The sequence below is a fragment of the Zalophus californianus genome, chromosome 12 (genome assembly GCF_009762305.2).
Source record: "Zalophus californianus isolate mZalCal1 chromosome 12, mZalCal1.pri.v2, whole genome shotgun sequence".
NCBI classification, from domain to species: domain Eukaryota; kingdom Metazoa; phylum Chordata; class Mammalia; order Carnivora; family Otariidae; genus Zalophus; species Zalophus californianus.
The window spans coordinates 261,138-280,666 of NC_045606.1; the positions used below are offsets into that span (position 1 = coordinate 261,138).

The 19,529-nt window shown below is 68.2% G+C and overlaps 1 protein-coding gene across 4 annotated transcripts in view; it reads right to left on the minus strand.

The window, feature by feature from the left end:
- CAMK2B (calcium/calmodulin dependent protein kinase II beta) overlaps nt 1-19,529 on the minus strand; it is a 79,389-nt gene that overhangs the window by 3,784 nt on the left and 56,076 nt on the right. Inside the window, exons 6-19 of one of the 4 annotated variants that reach the window (XM_027574153.2) lie at nt 18,355-18,427; nt 15,610-15,712; nt 15,443-15,526; nt 14,843-14,937; nt 14,554-14,676; nt 14,062-14,145; nt 13,481-13,523; nt 12,456-12,530; nt 8,023-8,060; nt 7,826-7,897; nt 6,696-6,740; nt 5,184-5,232; nt 3,792-3,872; nt 2,996-3,109 (exon numbers count right to left, since the gene is read on the minus strand). In XM_027574153.2, the coding sequence (XP_027429954.1) occupies nt 2,996-3,109; nt 3,792-3,872; nt 5,184-5,232; nt 6,696-6,740; nt 7,826-7,897; nt 8,023-8,060; nt 12,456-12,530; nt 13,481-13,523; nt 14,062-14,145; nt 14,554-14,676; nt 14,843-14,937; nt 15,443-15,526; nt 15,610-15,712; nt 18,355-18,427 (1,079 nt within the window). Of the gene's footprint in view, nt 1-2,995; nt 3,110-3,791; nt 3,873-5,183; nt 5,233-6,695; nt 6,741-7,825; nt 7,898-8,022; nt 8,064-12,455; nt 12,531-13,480; nt 13,524-14,061; nt 14,146-14,553; nt 14,677-14,842; nt 14,938-15,442; nt 15,527-15,609; nt 15,713-18,354; nt 18,428-19,529 lie in introns of all 4 variants that reach the window. The other 3 variants (XM_027574149.2, XM_027574152.2, XM_027574151.2) reach the window with 3 other exon arrangements.

Below are 19,529 nucleotides of genomic sequence, written 5' to 3' on the forward strand. Positions count from 1 at the left end.
CCAGAGCACAGGCGGCAGGGTCTCCACAGGGTGCGCTCCACATTTTGAAGCGTGTGCCCACAGCCCTGGCACGGGGCTGCCCGTGCGTCCTCCCCGCTGCCAGCACCCTCGGCTGTCCGCGTGCCCCCTCCCACAGATGCCCGCCTGAAAGGTGGGCGCCACGTGCTGCACGTGAGCCCAGGCGGGCCTCATGTGCTGCACGGGGTCTCAATAGTGAGGGCAGCAGGAGCTCCGTGACACCCGAGGGCTTGGGTGCACGCGTGTGCTGGTGTCACGGGGGAGGGCACGTTTGCACATGGAGATTCGTGTGTGCACCGCCCTGCGGGTTTCTCCTACCTCAGAAAACCCTCCCTCTGGACCCAGCTGCACTTGTGCGAAGGTCCCGTTTCCATTTCTCACCGAACTCTGTGTCCGCACCGTGCCAGGGTTCGGGCTCCGGGCGGTCTCTGCGCAAGCCCAGGCCCCCACTGTCCGGTCGGCCCTGGAAGCTGGCCTCCAGCACCGTGGGCTGCAGGCTCCAGGGACCCCACGTCCGCCTGTCCCGACACCTGCCATTCTCCGCTCTCAGTCTTGGGACCCGGGGCAGGACAGTGTTGGGCATCTCGGGTCCCTCTGCATCACCGGTCTATGGCCTCCCAGCAGCCTGCCCCCCTCTCTGCCCTCCGGCTGGGCATTTCCGCTTCGGGGACGCTCATCTGCCCTCCCAGGTCCCTGTCACCACTGCAGTCCAGCTTTTCCCCGGCGACCCCCAAGCCAGGCCCCCCTCCGCCCGTGTGAGGGTGGGCAGCGCCTGCGTGTCCGACACCCAACACTGGTTGGCCCCCCTTCTTCACCCCAGCAGCCCACGGGAGCCCTCAGCCAACAGCCCTGCAACCGGAACAGCCTGACACGTCCTGTGTCATGTCCCGTGCACCCCGTACTGTGGTCAGTCAACCCGATCTTCCACTTAGTGAAGTCGTGTGGAGTGTTTTTAAGCCAGTTGTGATACAAAATGAGAGTATAAAGTCACCCAGAGGGAATCAGGGTGACAGCACACATCGCGGCGCCTGGAGTTTGGGAACCAGCGTCACACGCATTCTGCAGACAAGCAGGGTGAGACTGCAGTGGGGCTGCTGCCCAGACCCACCCCTGCCCTGCATGGCAGCCCTGCCTCCCCCAGGGGCGCACAGTGTGGGGTCTCCATGGGAGGTGGGGCTGTGAGCTGTGACCCCGCCCCAGGCAACGCCGGCAGGGGTGTGGTGCGGGAGGGGTCCGGGGGTGGACCAGAGCTCATGCACACCCTCTCCTGGGACTAGCTAACAGGCCAGGAGGCCGGGCTGCTGGCAAAGGGTCTGGGGGACCCCAGTGACCCCAGGCTGGCCCTAATCCGTCTCCCTTGGCAGCTGCAGGGGCACTGTGAGCCCCCAGCCACCCCAGGCAGGCAGCTGTGCAGGATCAGCCTGGATTGGGTGTAATCCCTGATTATGGGGAACATGGCCTGGGCCAGTGGGCACCGAGCCCATTTACACATGACGACAGCCGATGGGCACAAGCCCCTAACCCACCCCGGGGACAGGCCCCCCGCCTGTGCCTCAGTGCTGGGTGAGGCGGACCCTGGCCCCAGAGGTGGAGCTGGGGGCACCCCAACTCTGACGCCCACAGCTGCAAGTCTGGAGAGCCAGCTCCACACAAGTCCCCTGTCGGGGCTGACTCCACCCCTGTCCTCCACCTGCGGACCGCCCAGCACCCGAAGGAGCTGCAGTGCTGAGGACTCGGGGGAGGGCACATGCCGGAGCAAGGACACTGCTCCCTGGGGGGCCTCAGCCCCCGCAGCGCTCACCTCCCCCCGCCAGTCCTGCCGCTCCGTGCCCCCCACGCCCCTCCCTTCAGTCCCACTCAGGGCCCCTGTTTGTGGCCCCCACGTCTGTAGTTTGGTCCAAGGAAGACCCCAGCGATCAGCCCGGGGTGCTCAGCTCACAGCATGCCCTGTCCTCAGAGCCACCAACCTGGCCTACTATCCAGACTCCAAGGGCAGCGCGCAGCCCCTGGGCGGGTGGCCCCCCTGGGGGCACCTCTCCACGTACCCCAGCCTCTGCTTCTTCATCTGTGAAACCAAGGCCAAGAGTGGCCGAGGAAATGGGGACACGATGCTGCCGACCCCTCCCCAGGCTCTGCTGCGCACCGGCCACAGCCCAGCCCCCCTCCCTCACCACGAGACCACCCCGCCTCCGTGACGGGCCTCCAGTCCCTGGCCAAAAGCTAGCCCAGGAACCTGCACCTGCCCTCGGCCCTCTGGCCAAGCACAGAGCGCTCCTGGGGAGGGGGGGGGCACTGCTGTCCAGCGGCCGGCCCATGCCCTCGCGGTCGCTGGGGTGGGCTCAGCTTGCCTGCAGCCCCCGTGCCCCCCACGACTGTGGTGCTCCGCTCCTCCTCCACCCTGCCCTGGCCCCCAGGCGCGGCACTCACCCAGCCACTCCCCAGCCATGCCCAGCCCCTGGCCCGCAGCCTCTCATCCGACAGCACCTCCCTGCCCGGTGTCTCCTGGCAGGTGGGCGGGGTGCGGCCCTGGGGTGTCACCCATCCCTGTAAGCGATCCCGGCGGCAGTCAGCAGGCAGGCTGGGGCAGCCGGCTCCTCCCTCCCTGCCTGGGGAGGGGCCCCAGCCCAGCGCCGGCCCCTCACCCCCTCACCCCGCCACCCCGCCCCCCCGCCCTCGGGCCCTGCAGCCAGCACTGTCTGCGTCACGCGGGCCCACAGATCACAGGCGTGAGGCTCTAGTCCACCCCGACTGCTTCTGATTCCTTCCTACACACACTCATTCACACACGCCCGTCCTCGGCCACAAACTCACGTTCTGAGGCCAGACACCTCCATGTGGACTTCTCTGTGCTCCCCTTTCTGCCCCCCCAAAGCTGGCCCCTTCCCAGAGGGAGGGGCCTTGTACCCCAGCCAGGGGTCTCCACACCCCTGGGAGCAACCCACGGAGCAGCCAGGGCGCCACTCAAGGTGCTACTTACACAGGGTGGGCAGGGGGCCTGGGAGAGCTGGAGATGGGCAGGGTGGGGGGCCCTGGGCTTCCGGGGCCCCTGAGCCCCTCCTCACCGTGTTCAGGATGTCAGACAGCCTGGGGGCTGGGGTGGAACAGACCAGACGTGAACAGGAGGCAGGTGGGGGGCACACAGGACAGAGAAGCTATGGGCTGACGAGCCAAGCCAGAGACAGGAGGGGGCAGAGGGGGACATGGAGGGCCGAAGGGGCGCAGAGGGGGACACGGGGGTACCGAGGGTAGCGCGAGTGTGGGGGATGGAGGCGGATGTGGGGGCGCAGAGGGGGACGGGGGTGAGGGTGGGCACGGGGGAGCGTGGGGGACGGGGGCACACGGGGGGAGGCTCCAGGAATGGCCGGGCAGGTGCTGCGGGCAGAGGGTACCCCCCGCCCTGAAGTGGACAGAGGCGGCGCAGCGTGTGCAGAACCCAGTGGAGGACCCAGCGGGGCGCGACGGCCCGCCTCCTCCCTTCCGGCCCGCAGGCCTGTGGTGGGGAGAGGCTTCTGTAGGGCGCTGTGTCTGTACCTCCCTGGGGCCCCGCTGGGTGCTGTGACCGGGACGGTCCGGCAGGCAGTGTGAGGAGGGCAGGAAGCACCGTGGACGGCCCGGGAGACCCCGGGGTGGACGGCGGCGCAGGTGGGAGGAGGAGGCGCGGGGTGGCTGGGAGCTGCCCTGCGCAGTTAGTGCCAGGCGTCCAGCCGGGCCCGGCCTGTTAGCCTCGGGCAGCCGGGCAGGGCAGGGGCAGCAGGCCTGGGGGCACTACTTACACAGAGCGGGCAGGGGGCCCTCAGCTTCCAGGGCCCCTGAGTCCCTCCCCACGGAGCTCAGGATGTCAGGGCCCCTGGGGGCTGGTGTGGACAGGAGGCAGAGGTGAGCAGGGGCGGAGGAGGGAGGGCCCGGCTCGCTCCCGCCCCAGGGCTGGTCTCCACAGCAAGACGCCCCTGGCCAGAGCCTGGATCTGGGGCGGGGGTGGGGGGCGGCCCATGGCCCTGCGGGCCAGGGGAGAAGCCCCCGCGGAGGGCTGGCTGGAGGGGCAGAGGCAGCCCCGAGCCTCCGTGGGGCCGAGGGGGCCCCGGGAGAGCCCACGCTGTCTGCTCTGCGGCTCCGAAGCATCCCTACCGAGACGGGCTGTTGGGGGGCCCTTCAGGGAGACCCCGCCCACAGCAGGGGCCCACCGACTCACGCAGAGTGCGCAGGGGGCGACCGGGAGGCGGGCAGGAGGTGGGGGGTTGGCTTCAGAGCTCGCCGAGCCCCTCCTCACAGAGCTCAGGGTGTCAGGGACCCTGGGGGCTGCGGCAGACACGTGAGACGCGAAATGGCAGGCAGGAGGGGGCACGCGGGAAGGACGGACACAGGACAGGGCGAGTGGGGTCAGGCTGGAGAACCCCCGGCCCGGCTCACGGTGGGGTCCCGGGGCAGTGGGCACACGGGAGGCCGGGCTGGAGGTGTGGGGGAGGGGCCCGCCCCGCGTTTGCCCTCCCAGCCAGCCAGGGTGCGGCTGGGGTCTGGGCTGGGCGACGCTCCTGCAGGCTCCTGCCACCTAGGCCCCCCGACCCCCAGGGCCAGGGAGACAGAACGGCAACGACAGGGCCTCAGGGAGGCCTCCGTGCCGACAGCTCGGGCCTCCGTCAGTCTGTGGAAACCACGCGAACAGCCACTCTCCCTTGGTCCAGGGGCCTGTGCTCCCCGCACTGTGTCCCCCAGATGGGCAGAATGGCTGGCCATCAGGCGCCGGGGCAGCCCTGAGGGCCCTCAGGCCTGATCTCTGTGAGCGTGTGGCCCAGGTGGCCCCACACGCCCCCCTGCCCTCCCTGGGGAGGCAGACAGAGCTGGGAGCAGAAGAAGGGGTGCCTGGCCAGGCCGCTGACCCTGCACAGGTGCAGCCCACCCGCCCTCACTGGCCGTGGAAACAGCCGGAACCCAGGAAAAGCCCCGTTGCTGGCTGTCTACTAAGCACCCGCTAGCCAGGCGGAGTCACAGACCAGGAAGTCCAAGAGAAGAAACGGAGCAAACTCAACCACGACCTTTGGTCCCCCGCAGGGTGGGAGCTCCCCCGCTGGTCCGGGCGCCCGCCTGCCGGCCCGCACGCACTGGGCAGCCCCCCGTGGGCACACCGTGCCCACATCACAGAGGCTCTGCCGCCCCCCCCCCCCACGCACCTTTTGTGTCTTCGTCCTCTATGGTGGTGTGAGTGCTGTCCGAGGACTCCTGGGGACACACAGGGGGGCAGCGCATCAGGACGCGGGCTCTGTCCCACCCGCCTCCATGGGGCCTGGAGGTGACTGCCCAGCATCCCACAGGTGGTCACCCGGCCCCGGGCCGCTCACGTACCCAAGGGCCCTGGCCCAGACACGCCCAGAGGAAAGACTCCCTGTGCTCGGACAGCTCCCGTAAGAGAGGAAAACGGGCTCTCTGGGACCCCCGGTGAAGTGGAAAGGCACCCCCGGCCCAGGTACTTGGGCAGACAGGACCGGAAGCTTCCAGGAGGTCCCCAGTAGCCTTGGCTGGCCTAGGCAGGGTGCAGCCATACCCACAGCTCCTGCCCCCGAAGGGGCCGCCTGCCCCTCATGCCCGGACTGTCCAGTCAGGCCCGGTCTCTCCCGAGGGAGCCTCCGAGGGTAGACAGGCAGCCCCAGCACCTCCCGCCCCACTCCAAAACCAGGTACTGATCAACTGTCACGAGGTTCCCAGGAGGCCTGCTCGCTCCTCAGAAAGAGCACCCTAACAGTCCTCCAGGGCCTCCCTCTAGCCCCTACTGAATGCCCTGCTCGAGGCCCTGCCCAGAGATGGGGTGGGCGGAGGTCTGCAGGTTGTAGGATCGGGGCTCCTATCACAGCCCCAGAAGGCTGTCTAGAGGCCTCTCGCAAGGAAAACACGAGCCTCACCCCAGACACGGGGTCCCAGGAGCACCCGTCCTGAGCCAAAAAGCAGGAGGACCCCCAGGCCCTTCTTGGCACCCTCGAGCCTGGGTTCGCTGAGAGGCAGTGGCCCATGGTCCCCCGGTCCTGGCCCACAGCCAGGGTGCGGGGTGCCCTCTGGGCAACCCAGGGCTGGGTGGGAGTCTGCAGACTTGGGGGCGTGATGGTCCTAGAAACACAGCTCGGCTGCCCACCGCCCCTCCCGCCACCCCAAGAGCCAGCCCCTTCTCCGGCCCCGGACGCAGGTGCCGATGCGGTGGGAGATGCCGGAGCACAGCGTAGCAACGGAGGACACGGGCTGGCTCAGCAGGAAGCACTGGGGGCAGAGGTGAGCAATGGGGGGGGGGGGGGGGCGGAGCAAGGGCGTCTGTGCTGCTCCCTCCTCCCGGGGACCCCCAGAGGCCGCCCTGCACGCCTGGCTCCCGGCTATGCTGGGCTTGGCCATGGCCAGCGCCCGACGGACAGCATGGAGGGTCCTGAGAAGTGGACCCTGCTCTGGGCCCCCACCGTCAATGGACGGTGGACCCGGTACAGCCATGCCCGAGAGTGCAGCACCTGGGGCCTTGTCCCGAGGGGCGGCCGTGGACCTCTGAGGCCCAGTCCTGCCTCGAGAGGGGTCCCTGCACACCTGCCCCCCAACTCTTAGCCTGGGGGCTTCCCTGGGGCAACACACCCCAGACCTGCCCCTGGCCAGGGCGCCTGCCTCCTGCCTGAGCACAGGCTCCCAAGGGGGTGGTGAGGGGGCGGCGGTACCTTGATCCCGTCCACGGGGTTATGAATGACGGTGGTTTGAGGCTCCTACAGAAGGAAGCACAGAGGAAGGAAAGAGGAGAGTGAGAGGCGGAGGCGGCGGGTGGAGGGGAGAGGGGCAGCTGAGCGTGGACGGCAGAAGGCGGAGCTGGCCGGGGAGGCCTGCGGGCCCAGGGTGGCCAGAGAGAAGCATGTGCGCCCTCGGGGTGCAGCAGAGCGCGTGGGGGCCGTGGGCGGGGAAAGAGGTCCTCCCCTCCCTTTGCTGCCTGAGCCCCTGCCCCGAGATGGGGGGACAGGGTTCTGAAGATGTCATGGGGGTGGGGGTGGCATATGGGATGGACAGGGTCCGAGATGGGGCTGGCTGTGTGGGACCCTCCCCTCCTGGGCTGAGGCCGCCATGTGCCGGATGGCCACCTGGCGAGCCTCGCCTTCCTGCGGGCAGTGTGTGGCTGGGCTCCCTGGAGACAGCACGCGTGCTCTGCACGGCTCGGAACCTGGGCACCAGCCAACCCCGACCTCTTGGGGCGGCTGGCTCTACGCGGGCTGCCGTGGGCACACAGCACCCCTGCACTCCCACAACCCACACCACCAGCTGGGGGGGGGGGGGGCCTGGACAGAGGCAGCAGGCTCCTCTGAACTTGTCTGCCTGCTCCTTCCCAGAAGCCCCCAGGCCTCTCCCTCCCGGGCAGCCACAGACCGGTGGCTTCGGGGACCATGGGGCACGGCCTCCCATGGAGGCCGCCCTGCCTGCTGCTGCGGCATCACCAGGCCAACTGCCAAGAGAGCTTATCTCCCTGCAGATCACTGGGTGGGGAGGCTCCAAAGCCAAGACCAGCCCCACCCATCGTTCCTGGGAGAAACCCAAGCCCCCACGTCCCAGATGGTGCGCCCCTGCGGCAGCCGGGCCGTGTCTCCCCACCGGGCCAGGCCCCTGCACAGCCCTAAGACTGCCCGAAAGGGGCTCGGCCCTCATTCCACACCCGCGCGGCAAGAGGGAGCTGGAGGGCCAGGGGTTGTCCATCGGGGGTAGGCTGGGGCTGGACCCCACCCTCACCCCAGGCCTCCTGACAGGTGGCCACCACACAGCCAGGGTGCGGGAGGGCCTGGAAGCGGGGTGCAGAGGGGCTCAGTACCAGGGCGGCCGGAGGAAGTGTCCCCTTCGGGCTGGTAGCAGCGGTGCTGTTTTTGGTGCTGTTTGTCTGGGGCTGTGGAGAGAGGAACAGAAGGTCGAGGGGGAGATGGGGGGAGCCACACCCGTTCCCAGGGCTGGCCCTGCATGGAGGGAGGGAGGCCCAGCCGCAGGGTGGGCCCCAGGCCCAAGTGCACTCACCTTCACCGCGTCAGCCTTCTTGTTGAGTAAACTCTTGGCTGCTGCGTTGGGAGGAAACAGGCAGCATGAGCAAAGGGCTTGGGGCCTGCTGCTTCCCGCCCCTGTCAGTGTGAGGTCACCTCGGGGGCCAGCCAGGCTCTGGACATCCCCGAGAGCGAGTGGGCAGGCAGGTGACCCCAGGGACTGAGGCAGGGTGGCTTCTGTGGCCGGGGGGGGGGGGGGGGGGAGCGGGTCTGTCCCCAGTTCTGAGCCTGGCCATCCTGGAGCAGGCCCGCGGGAAACCCAGGGCTGCCCAAACCTCATCCCTGGGACAGGCCCCTTCCCCCGGCCATTCGCCACGACCCTGGAGGACACCGAGATTTCCCCTCCCACCTGGGCCCCGCGGCTCGTGGGCAGCGTGCGGGCTCTGCCAAGAAGGCGGCAGGGTGCTCCCCCCGCCCCGGACAGGAACACAGGATGGGGTACCAGGTTGGGGGGGTGGGCATCCGCCTGTCATTCTCCGTGTTCTGGGGCCGGGGTGGGCTGCAGCTGGCCACCCACCCAGGCAAGGGAAGGGCTTGTCCCAAGCTCGGGTGCCTGCCGGCGGTCAGCCTCCTGGCCCCCTCCCACAGGCCCAGGCCCCGGCTCAGAGCACCCAAGGGGCTGCCTGGTTCTTCAGGAACCAGTCCTGGAAGTCCTGTGGGCACTTCCTTGGGGTCACTTTCCCGGCCTTGCCCTGGCACAGCACCGGCCCCAACACGGGCCCCTCTGTCCACTCCTGAGGCCCCTGGGCTCTGAGTGGGCTCAGCAGGGTGACACCCACGGGCAGGGCTCCAGAGACTCCCCCCGCCTATGGGACGCCCCAACGCGACCGCACAGAGGTCAGGGCAGCCCGGCGCCTGCCCCCCCCCCCCAGCCCCCCGGCATCTGGGCCCTCCGCAGCGGTCAGCGGTAACGGTACGGCTGCCAAACCAAAGGAAGTCAGCTTACCTTCCAGGAAGGGAAAGGTGAGGAGGGAGGGAGTAGTCGTGAGGGAAAGAAAGAAAACAAGATTTGTGTGGTCAGGCAGGGGTGCAAGTGTGCGCGGCCCAGGACCCCGCCTGCTCCTGCACACCCCGCCCGCGCTCCCAGCCAAGCGCTGCCCCACCCGTGGGGCTGACGTCGGGGGGGGGGGAGGTCCAGGGGTGCTCTACCCCCCACCCTGCCACAGGCTCCACAGCCTCCAGCCAGCCAGCCAGTCCTGCGGCGGAGCTGCCTGCCCCAAGGGCCCACGGTGGTCCATGGGGGGCGGGGGGGGTGCCTGGACTGCGGGAGACATCCCTGGAGGCCGTGACATCAGAGCGATGTGCACACCACGACCCGGGGAGAGGCAGTGGTTCTCAAAGTGGGGTCCCCACACCAGCAGCACCCAGGCCCACCCCAGACCTCCCAGGGGGTGGTGGGGCATCTGTTCTAGGAGATCCTAACCCTGCTTTGGTTTGAGAACCACTGTCAGGGTCCCACGGCCCGCCTCCCTCTGTGAAGGTGCCCCTTGCCACCCTCCGGGCCCTGTGCAGGGACATGGGTGATGTGCTCGGGCAGAGAGCCCTGTGGGGCCGTCCAAGTGCCACCCTGGGCGCGGTCTCCAGCCCCGCAACCCACCAGCTCTCTCAAAGGCTTCCCCCGCAGGATCCACAGGGCCGTGTGTCACCAGAGGTCTGCCCCCTGGCCCGTCCCCCTGGTCCGGCAGGCCTCCCCCCGTGAGAAGTGTCGCGGGATGCCAGTAGGCAAAGGGATGACTGGCGCCCCCTCCCTTGCCCACCAGGCCTGCCCACCCTGCAGCGCATCCCCCCAATCCTGGGGAGGCTGGATCAGGACCACGCCCAGAAGCCCTGGCAGCCCGGACCCAGGAGCATCCCAGGACCAAAAATGCCACCTCCCCAGGGCTGCTTCCCACTGTGGGCACCCTGGAAAGCTCCCCAGGGGGCAGCTCCAACCCGCCTCCCAGGAACTCACCCTGGAGGGACAGGCCAGCCCTGCAGATGCGGAGCTTTCGCTCCTGACCCCCACTGACCTCACCCCTCTGCTCCCTTCCCCGTGTCCAGCGCACAGGCGGAGCCCACCTCCCCTGAAGAGGGAGTCATGCTGAAGGCGTGGAGCCCCGGGCCCCCGTCCTTGCTGGCTGACCAGCAGGGGGCAGGGCACCTCCAGGGGCCTGGAGGGAAGAGGCACCCAGCCCATCCCGAAGGCACGCGTCTCGGCAGCCGAGCAGGCAGGCAAGCTGAGCCCACACCCTGATTCAGGCCGGGCTCCACGGCACCACGCAGCCTCGGCGTCGGAGCCGATGCAGGCCGGGGCCGGCCCAGCGCCCCGAGGAGACACAGCCAGCCCTGCCTGGCCCTGGGCAGAGGCAGATGGAGACCCTGGGTCTCGAGAGGGTCGCCCCTCAGTCCCTGACTCTCAGAGCCCACTCTCCAGACCTCACTCCCCAAGACGGCAACACCCCTCTGCGGATTCAGACGGCTCCACTGGGGCCCAGACTCCAGAGAGCCTCACAGCAGACACCGAGCCACTTAACCAATCCACAAACGCTTCTCCTGAGGAACTTCCTTTAACCAACGCCTGCCAGTCTGGGCGCAGTGTGGACACACGGCCGGGCCCCTCCTGAAAGCGGCTCCCAGAAATCCACTGCCTCCAGAGCCCCGTGGACCCTGTCTACACTGGCAGTCAAAAGCACAGGTTCGTGGCAGGAGCCCCAGGGGGCCGAGCAGCTGCCCCAGACCCCTGGTAGACAAGCAGAGATCTTCCGCCACACATGCCAGGGTCCTCAGGCTGGCGACGGCTGCCCCCCGACCCGCACCCCAGCTCCCCGGCCTCCTCTCAGGGAAGGCCAAGACGCTCTGTCAACCCGCAGCGTCATCGTCTCTACGGAGACCCCGTGGGCTCCTCGGGTGGAGGTGCCATGTCACTGGGGAGGCTGTCCCCCGCGGAGGAGCAATGGCCTTGAAACGGAGGCCCCCGCCCAGTGCCACTGGCTGAGGTGGGCTGACCTCTGCCCAAGGGCCCAGCCTCTGCCTCGTCCCCTCGCTTGTGGCCCGGGACAGCCATGCTGGGCTCCGTCCACATGCACTGACCGCCCCCGGGACAGAGCAGCCCTCGGCGCCCCGGCGGGGGGCTGTGCATGCACGCGGCCTCATGCAGTCGCTGCACACCCACAACGGGCAGGTGGGCTCAGGCAGGGGCCCCGCAGAGAGCAGCCCAGAGGCCTCGCTCACTGCGCCAGGCAGCCGCGCTTCAGCAGGGGCGCCCAGGCTCCCCGGCCCCTGGCCCACCCTCCCCTCATGCACTCCAGAAAGGCTCTGGGAAGGAAGCTAAGGACGGCCCTCCGGGGGCCTTGCCTGCCGGACACGTCCACCGGGCTCACAAGAGGGGCGCAGACCGCCCTTCCCGAGGGTGGACCTACCCGGAGTACACCCAGGAGGAGGCCGCTAGGGAAGGCAGCCCCTGTGGGATCTTGAGGCAAGAGCTGGGATGGACGTCTGGCTGGGGCCAAAGCACAAGGCCCCTGCAGAAAACTAGGCCCCACGGCTCCGTCTGGGGAGCCCTGGGATCGGCCTTCAGCTGCAGCGGGCTCCGTGTGCCCTAAGCCTGCACCACTCTCGGCTCAGGCTGGTCCCCTGGCAGGTCCTGCAGTCCGCTAGCCCTCAGGGCTTCTGGCTAAGCTCACGGTGGGGTGGGCGGGAGCGGGCCTGAGGCCCCCTGGGGAAGAGCTGCTCGGCAAAAACAGCCTCTCCCCTCACACATTTGGGAGGAGGCCAGGGGCCTCGTAGAGAGAACCAAGAAGACATTCTCGGGGCAGGCGGCCAAGGCCCCCCCGTCCTGCGGCTCACAGGGCTCACATGCACACATCGTACCCAGCACAGACCACCAGCTCCATGCGAGAGCCAGGGAGAAGCACGGTGCAGGTGCCTGGGTGCAGGGGCGGCCCAGGCAGGTCGTGCACGGGGCTGGCAAGAGGGCCCTCATGGGGCAGGGCCTCTGCACCCATGCCTTTTTCCCGGGGCCCCCACTCAGGGTTCAGACCCAGCAGCAGCCCTGAGGCTTCCTACGGGTGGTCAAGGTCACTCTGAACGGGGGTTGTGACGGACAAACGGGGAGAGAGATCACAGAGCACAGGGCTCCAACCAGAGGGGTCTCCTGACCCCCAGACTCAGGGGCCAGGACCAAGGCTGGGAGAAACGCATGGGGGAGGAGTCACGGCTTAGGGGTCACCTTGCCTGGCCCCTCCTTTAGCGCACAGGGTCCGAGGCTGCTGGGACAGCGGGGGCTGCCGCCCTGAGCTCCGTGTGGGACCTGTCCATGGCGGGAGCGGGGGCTCCCGGGGCCTCTGGGGCAGCTCTGGAGGCCTGGCCGGCAGCTGCGTGCAGCGAGGGGGCTGCATGCCGACAGGCGGGACCCTGGTCAAGAACATCTACCTTGTTCCACCAGCCCCATGGTGGTGCCGGAGGCCGCGGTGGACATTGTGGCCGGAGCGGTGGTCTGTCTGCCCACTGTTAGCACCAGGTTAGAGACGAGGGAGGGGCGGACACAGACGGGGGCGGGCAGGGGAGAGGGAGGGGGAGAGACAAAGGAAGCAGAAGAAGATTAGAGTCCACAGTTGGGTGGCGGATGGCTCCAGAGTCCCGTTCACAGGAGAGTGGAAACAGGACCGGGACTGAGTGACACTTGAGAAGCGTCTGCCTCCTTTCTCCTTAGAAAACCCCAGCGGGGGCTTCTCGCGCCCAGCGGGCGTGCGCACAGGACAGAACCCGTTAGTGCTGGGGTGACACATGCCCCCCAGTCCCGGCAGCACGGTGTCACAGCCAAAGGAACAGGATGGGGTGCTGGATGCAGACGAACAGGGACGGACCCCAGACGCTCCCGCAGCCAGTGACGCGGGCGACAGACAACCACAGGACAGCCAGGGGGCCACCTGCCCCTAGGGTGACGCTGGGCCCAGTGGGCCTGCCAGGGCCCCTGGCCTTGGGGTCACTGACAGAGCCCCCCCTCGAGCAGCCGCACGCCCCCAGCCCCGCCCACCCCCAGCGCCCCAGGCGGGCGGCCGCCAGCGAGTCCGGAGCTCGGCGGAGAGGTCCCGGGTCCTCCTCTCCCCTCCCGCTCCCACACAGAACGGGTGCTCAGGGGGCTCAGGACAACAAGGCCACAGAGGTGCCAACCAACACCCGGACAGACACACAGCTGCAGCCCAGACGGCGGCAGCGAGGACACAGAGACCCAACACGCAGGGACGGGGGCGTGTGCCGGGCGGCCTCCCAGACCGGGCTGGGTGGCGGACCCTGAGGCGCTGCCCACAGAGCCCAGGCCTCGAGGCCCCGGGCGGGCAGAAAGCCAGGCCGCTGAGCGGTGGGGGAGAAGGGCCGGGGGTCGTGAGAGAGGGGCGGGCCGCCAGTGGCGGCGGGTCACTCGGAAGCCTTCTCTTCCAGGAGAAGACCGTTCTCACCTGAGAAATTTCTCGTGGCCAGCATGGTGGTGAGGATCGCGCCCTGGGGACAGACATGCAGCTGAGGCCAGGACACCCCGGCCCGGACCTCAGCCTGGGGGATACCCTCCGGGACCCGGGTCACGGACTCGCAGAGCAAGCCTGCAGGCTCTCCAACTGCATGGGGACCGGCCCCCTACTTCCGGAGCAAAACCAGCACCCCTTCTAGAGGGCTCAGAACCGCGGGCTCCCCACCGGCCGCTTCCTCCCCACCCACCTGCCCGCAGCCAGGCTGCTCTCCGCACCAGGCCTGAGAGGGGCCGGCACTGCCCACTCGCTCACCCTGAAGCAAGTGGCAGCGGCCGGGGGCACCTGCCCCTCCACGGCCCCGGGAATGGGGGACCTCGAGTGTCGCCGCCGTGCGGGGGCTGGGTCCACCTGACACATGTGCTCTGGGACCCCGGTGCCTCCCCTCGCCTGGCCTGCCGGGACCCCTCTGGCTGCTCCCAGCCTGGGGCCCTCGAGGGCACAGGCACCCCCGGGGCAGCTGAGCAATGGGGGCCGTGGGGCAGGTGGGCTGGGCGCTGGGGTCCACGTCTCACCTTGAGCTTCCTCCGGGCATTGAACTTTTTCAAGCATTCTACAGTCTCCTGCCTGTGCATCATGGAGGCCACAGTGGAGCGTTGCTGTGGGGAGAAGGACCGTCACACCCTGCAAAAGGCTCCGAGGGGGGTCAGCTCCGGCCCTCAGGGAGAGGGCTCAGGACAGCAGGGCCGTGGCACCCCCCCAGGGCCACCCCGCTGTGCCCCCTGCTGCCCGGCCCCGAGCCCGCCACCCCTTTCCACCTGTCTGCCCCCACCTCCCCCTCCCCCTCCCGGCCCCCCTGACGGCTGTGTCCCCCACCCAGGCCCCTGGTCTGCCTCGACTCTCCGTGCCCTCACACACAGGACGGGGCCTCCTCTACCTGGAGCCCCCGCCTCCCCAGAGACGGAGGCCTTGCAAGCCCCCCAGGGGGTCCCAAGCCCCAGGAGACCCGGGGGGGCCCGTCAGCAGTGAGGAGAGGACCCCAGGGCACGCGTGCTGGGGGAACTTACGCAGACCCACGGGTGTTTCAGCGCTTCGTGTGCTGTGATGCGCTTGGCGGGGTTGATGGTCAGCATCTGGTTGATGAGGTTTTTGGCTTCAGGAGTGACCGTGTCCCACTCAGGGGACGGAAACTAGAAAAGGAAGCAACGCACGAGAGTCTGAAGCCCCCTCCCCCGGCAGGAGCCAGAACCCTCTGGCGGCTCTCATGTGGGTCCTGAGTCTGGGAAGCAGGTGGCGTCACTCATTCCAGGCCTCCCCCCCAGACGGGGAGGGGGCAGAAGGGGTCCCAGCACTCACGTCGTAGGCTCCTGCCTTGATCTGCTGGTACAGCTTGTGCTGGTCCTCGTCCCAGAAGGGTGGGTAGCCCACAAGCAGGATGTACAGGATCACCCCTGTGCAGAGCAGGGGGGAGGCCTCACGCTGCCGCCCCACCCCCAGCCTCCCCCCGCCACCTCCCTGCTCCCAGCCCCCACTCTCTGGGCCCCCTCCCCCGTAGCCTCGTCCCCCACCCCACCCCCGGCTCCCCACCCCCACCCACAGCCCATCCCCGCACCCTTGGAACACAAGGGTCGTCACGTCCAGGGCTCAGCTCCACCCGAGACCCCCACCAAGGAGGCAGCCCTGCCACAGTGGTCTGCGTGCCCCCGCCTCCAGCACCGAGTGCTCCCTCTGGCCCAGACCTCTCTTCTGGGTGCAGGGCGGGCACTGGGGTGGTGGGCTTCTCGGCAACTGCCAGGGTCACGTTAGCAATTCTAGTCTGTGTGGGGAGAGGGCTCCTGGCTGGCGGCAGCCCCGTGAGTCAGTCCAGGGGCGGGCCTGGCACGGTGCACGTGGCACAGGCGCAGGGCTCCCTCCACCGTGACCCCGTGGCCCCACCCGCCTCCACGGAGGTCTCACCGCACGCCCAGATGTCCACCGGCTTGCCATAGGCCTCCTTGCGCAGGACCTCTGGGGACAGGTAGCCTGGCGTGCCAGCAAACCCTGGGGACAGGGCAGGGGCGGTGTGAGGGCCGAGGCTGCAGCAGACCCCCGCCCTCGCTCCGGCCGGCCGGCTGGACACTCACCAAACCATGCCTGCTGGTCCCCCTGCACCTCGATGGCCAGGCCGAAGTCCGCCAGCTTCACGGCCGCCCCTTTGCACTTGCTGGCCAGGAGCAGGTTCTCGGGCTGCAGGGAAGGCGACCCGCCAGTGCGCGTGGTTTACACCCAAGGGGCACGGACGGAAGGGGGCAGAACAGACGGGACGGCGGTTTGCAGTCTGGGGCGCACAGGTCTGACGCCCGCTGTGTGGGTGGTGCCCCGGCAGACTCGTCGTGAGCCCCGGGGGCACAGGGGAGCTGTCACACCCAGGCCGAGAACTCAGAGTGCGGCGAGCAGACCCGAGCGGTGCCCCCCGATGTCCCACATCTGGGTGCTCAGACACGGTGGGCGGCTGCCTGGGGGGTGGTGCCCCCCTGAGGGCCAGGAGGGAGGAGGCAGCGCAGAGCGTCTGGCCGCCCATCGCTCTGCCTCGGCCTGTCTGGTGGCGCCCACAGGTGGGAAAGGCCCCCCCCGCGCCCCCCTGCCTCAGGGCGCAGCGCCCTCGGGCAAGCTGAAAGGGCACTCGTCCCCAGTCGCATGGGAGCACCACGGGGGTCCCTATGCTCCTGTCCACAGGGCCCTGCTCACCCTGGCCTGGCCGCCTCCCGTGCTCAGCGTGGAGCACACGGAGCTCGCGGGCTTCCTCGTCCCTGACCACCCGGGGCTCCGGGGCCCTCGGCCCCCTCCCCGGGCCGCCCTCCCGACAGGCAGGCCCACGGAGGCCACATCGCCATTGCAGTGCCCCAAGAAAGGCACACACCTCCGAAAAGACCGTGTTAACACTGCTCGTAACCCTGAGGTGTTAGAAGGTGACACGCGGCCCTCGGAACCCGCGAAGGAGGCCAGCCCCGTGGCAGACCCCCTCAGCATCTCCATTTTCCCAACGTGAGCCGGGCTAGGGGCCCTCACCTCCCCTTGCAACCACATCGAGGGGTCTGAGGTGGCCAGGCAGGCCTTCCACAGATGAGGGGCTCGGCCCCAGGGAAGGGCTGGGGACCCCTGGCCCCCCCAGCCCCCTGACATGATGCCAAACCCCTCTGCTCTCCCCCCTTCCCACTTCGGCTGAGAGCAAACCCAGCACTGTACCGCCTCGGGTCTGTCCCCATCAGGAGACAGGGGTGAGACAGGGGTCCTCTTGGGAAGAGAGGCCGTCTGCCCTCCACACCTGGCAGGAGGCAGAAGGCCCGCTGTCCTACCCTTTTGTTCTTTTCAGCAAGGCTTGCTTGCCCCGGGTCACGCCTGGGCTGGGGGGGGAACACCTATGTTCATTCTTATGCCGTGGCCTCAGGGTGAGCTATGAATCATGGGGTCCGGGGACAAGGTGGGGATGCGCGCCTCCACGTGATGCTGCTTCAGACCAAACGTGGTGACAGACGGTGAGGCCCACAGCACAGGCCCACAAAGCAGGCCTGCGGCGCAGGCGGAGGGACGGCAGACCGTGTGGGACGTGCAGAGAAGGGCGTGGGAAGGGGGTCCCCGGCCTGCTTCTAGTGGGACACCAGCCCCAAAGCAGCCCCTGCAAAGATCAGCTCACATGCACACCCCTTGGTGGCCCAAGGGAGGTGTGACCCCATTCAGCGTTGGAAGGTTGGTCTCAAATGCCACCTAGGGACTCTCGGCCGGAATGACAGGCCCTCCCCCCACCCCACCCCCCAGCCCAGCTAAAAAGGGGACAGGAACCCAGCTCTGGAGAGCCTGGGAGGCAGGGAAGGCAGAAGGGGTGCTGTTCCTCCTGAGGCCACACTGTGCCCTGGGGGGTGACAAACCGCTTTGCCCAGAGCTGAGCCAGGGGCAGCAGAGACTTGCAGGATGGGCTGGACACTGGCAGAGGCCAGCAAGGCCGGCCCCTCACCCCTGTTCCCTTGGCATCAGCCCCACCTGCACGCACATCACCTACATGCCCCCCTGCCGGGTCTCTCTCACCTGGAGCCCAGAAAGAAACCCCAAGTGGACATGTGCTGACAGGCTGACTTTTGACAACTGCCCTCTCAGTCCTGGAGCATGGAGGCGAAGGAGGAACGTGTGCAAACACACACACACGTGCACGCACGCACACGTGCATTCTCACACATGCACACGCATGTGAATTCTCACATGCACACCCACATTAAGTACACACACGCGCACGTTCTCATGCACCTGCACGCACCCCCCACACGTACTCGTGCACACTCACAAGCACAGGCTCGTGCACTCACACACAGGTGCCCATTCACACACACATGCTCGTGCACACTCACGTGCTCATCCACACACACGTGCTCTTGCACACTCGCACGTGCTCTTGCACACTCCGGTGCTCATTCACACACGTGCTCGTGCACTCACACAGGTGCTCATTCACACACAGGTGCTCATCCACACACACGAGCTCGTGCACACACACATGCTCATACACACATGCTCATGCACACTCACAGGTGCTCATGCACACTCAGGTGCTCATCCACGTGCTCATCCACACACACGTGCTCGTGCACATGCACACGTGCCCATGCACACTCACACAGGTGCTCATCACACGTGTGCTCGTGCACACACGTGTGCTCATGCACACTCACACAGGTGCTCATCCACACATACGTGCTCGTGCACACTCACACACAGGTGCTCATGCACACTCGCGCACACACACAGGATCTCCTGGCACTCCCCCTGCCCCTCCAGGGCCTCCTTTTGCAAGACATGCAGGCGCAGACAGCTGACACAGAGCAGGGTGGGGGACTCACCTTGAGGTCCCTGTGGACGACCCCCATTTGGTGGCAGTGGAGAACCGCCTCCAGGATCTGCTGGATGCAGTGACTGTGGCAAACAGCAGGTGTGTTAGTGAGGGTGGCCTCGAGGGGCGGGGGGGTGTGCAGGAGTGGGGTGCTGTGTGGCACTGAGGTCACAGGGAGGCAGAGAATCAAGATGGGGCCTGCCATACAGGAGAGGAGACGCCGGCTAGGAGGGAGCTCCCCGCACTGGCCAGCACAAGGCAGGGCCACCCCCTGCACCCCGCCTTCTCCTCTGACCAGGCCCACAGAAGCCACACTCAGAGGACACACCTCTGTTTCTGGGCTCCCCAGGCTCATGCCGACAGAGCCGGACCCTGTGCCACAAGTCCTGAGAGGGGGCCAGGGCACTGCGGAGCAGGGTGGTGCCCCAGCCCCAGGCCCTGCTCTGTTCTGGGGCAGGGCCAGTTCTGCAGCCGGTCACTCAGGTGCTAGAGCGGGAGGGGTTCCGTTTTACCAGCCCCGAGCATCCACGCTGGCTGCCCAGCTTCCGGAGCAGCCCAGCGGTCCTGGAAGCTCGCCTGCCCCGGCCCCGAGCCCTGAGCCAGGGAGACAGATGTCTAGGGCCTTCCGGGCACGACTGACTGGAGGGAGAGGTCAGGGCTGCCGTCAGGCTCCTCGGACACCTGAGTTGTGGGCAACACTGCCCACGCCCCAGACCCCGATGACCCCCAGCTTCTGGGCACACAACACCCTGGGGCCCGAGCCTGCCTCCCCCAGATGGCCTGCGGGGTGCACGGTTTCCAACTGCCCCCAGAGCCAGGCACAGGCTCCTCGGGGTCCCAGCCACCCCTGCAGCATGGGAGCCCCCTGCCCAGGACCGCACTCACTGCCCCTCTGGGTGGGGGCGAGACGGGGAGGCAGACTGCTTCAGGACCCCTCCTGCCATGGCCGGACCCTGCAAGGTGACTGAGGGTCAGCTGGAAGTGGGGGCTTTGTCTCCCTAACAGCGAACTCGGAGTCGGGGGGGGGACCAGACTTGCTCCTCAAGTAGCTCTGGCCACGCCTGGGGAACATCCTCCTATGGCATCACCCTGACTTCCCTCCCTGCACAGGCCCGGACCTTGGAACCCTAATGATGATGGTTCCTGAGCTCTCGGGGGGTCAGAAGGAGCCAGGCCCAAAGCTGT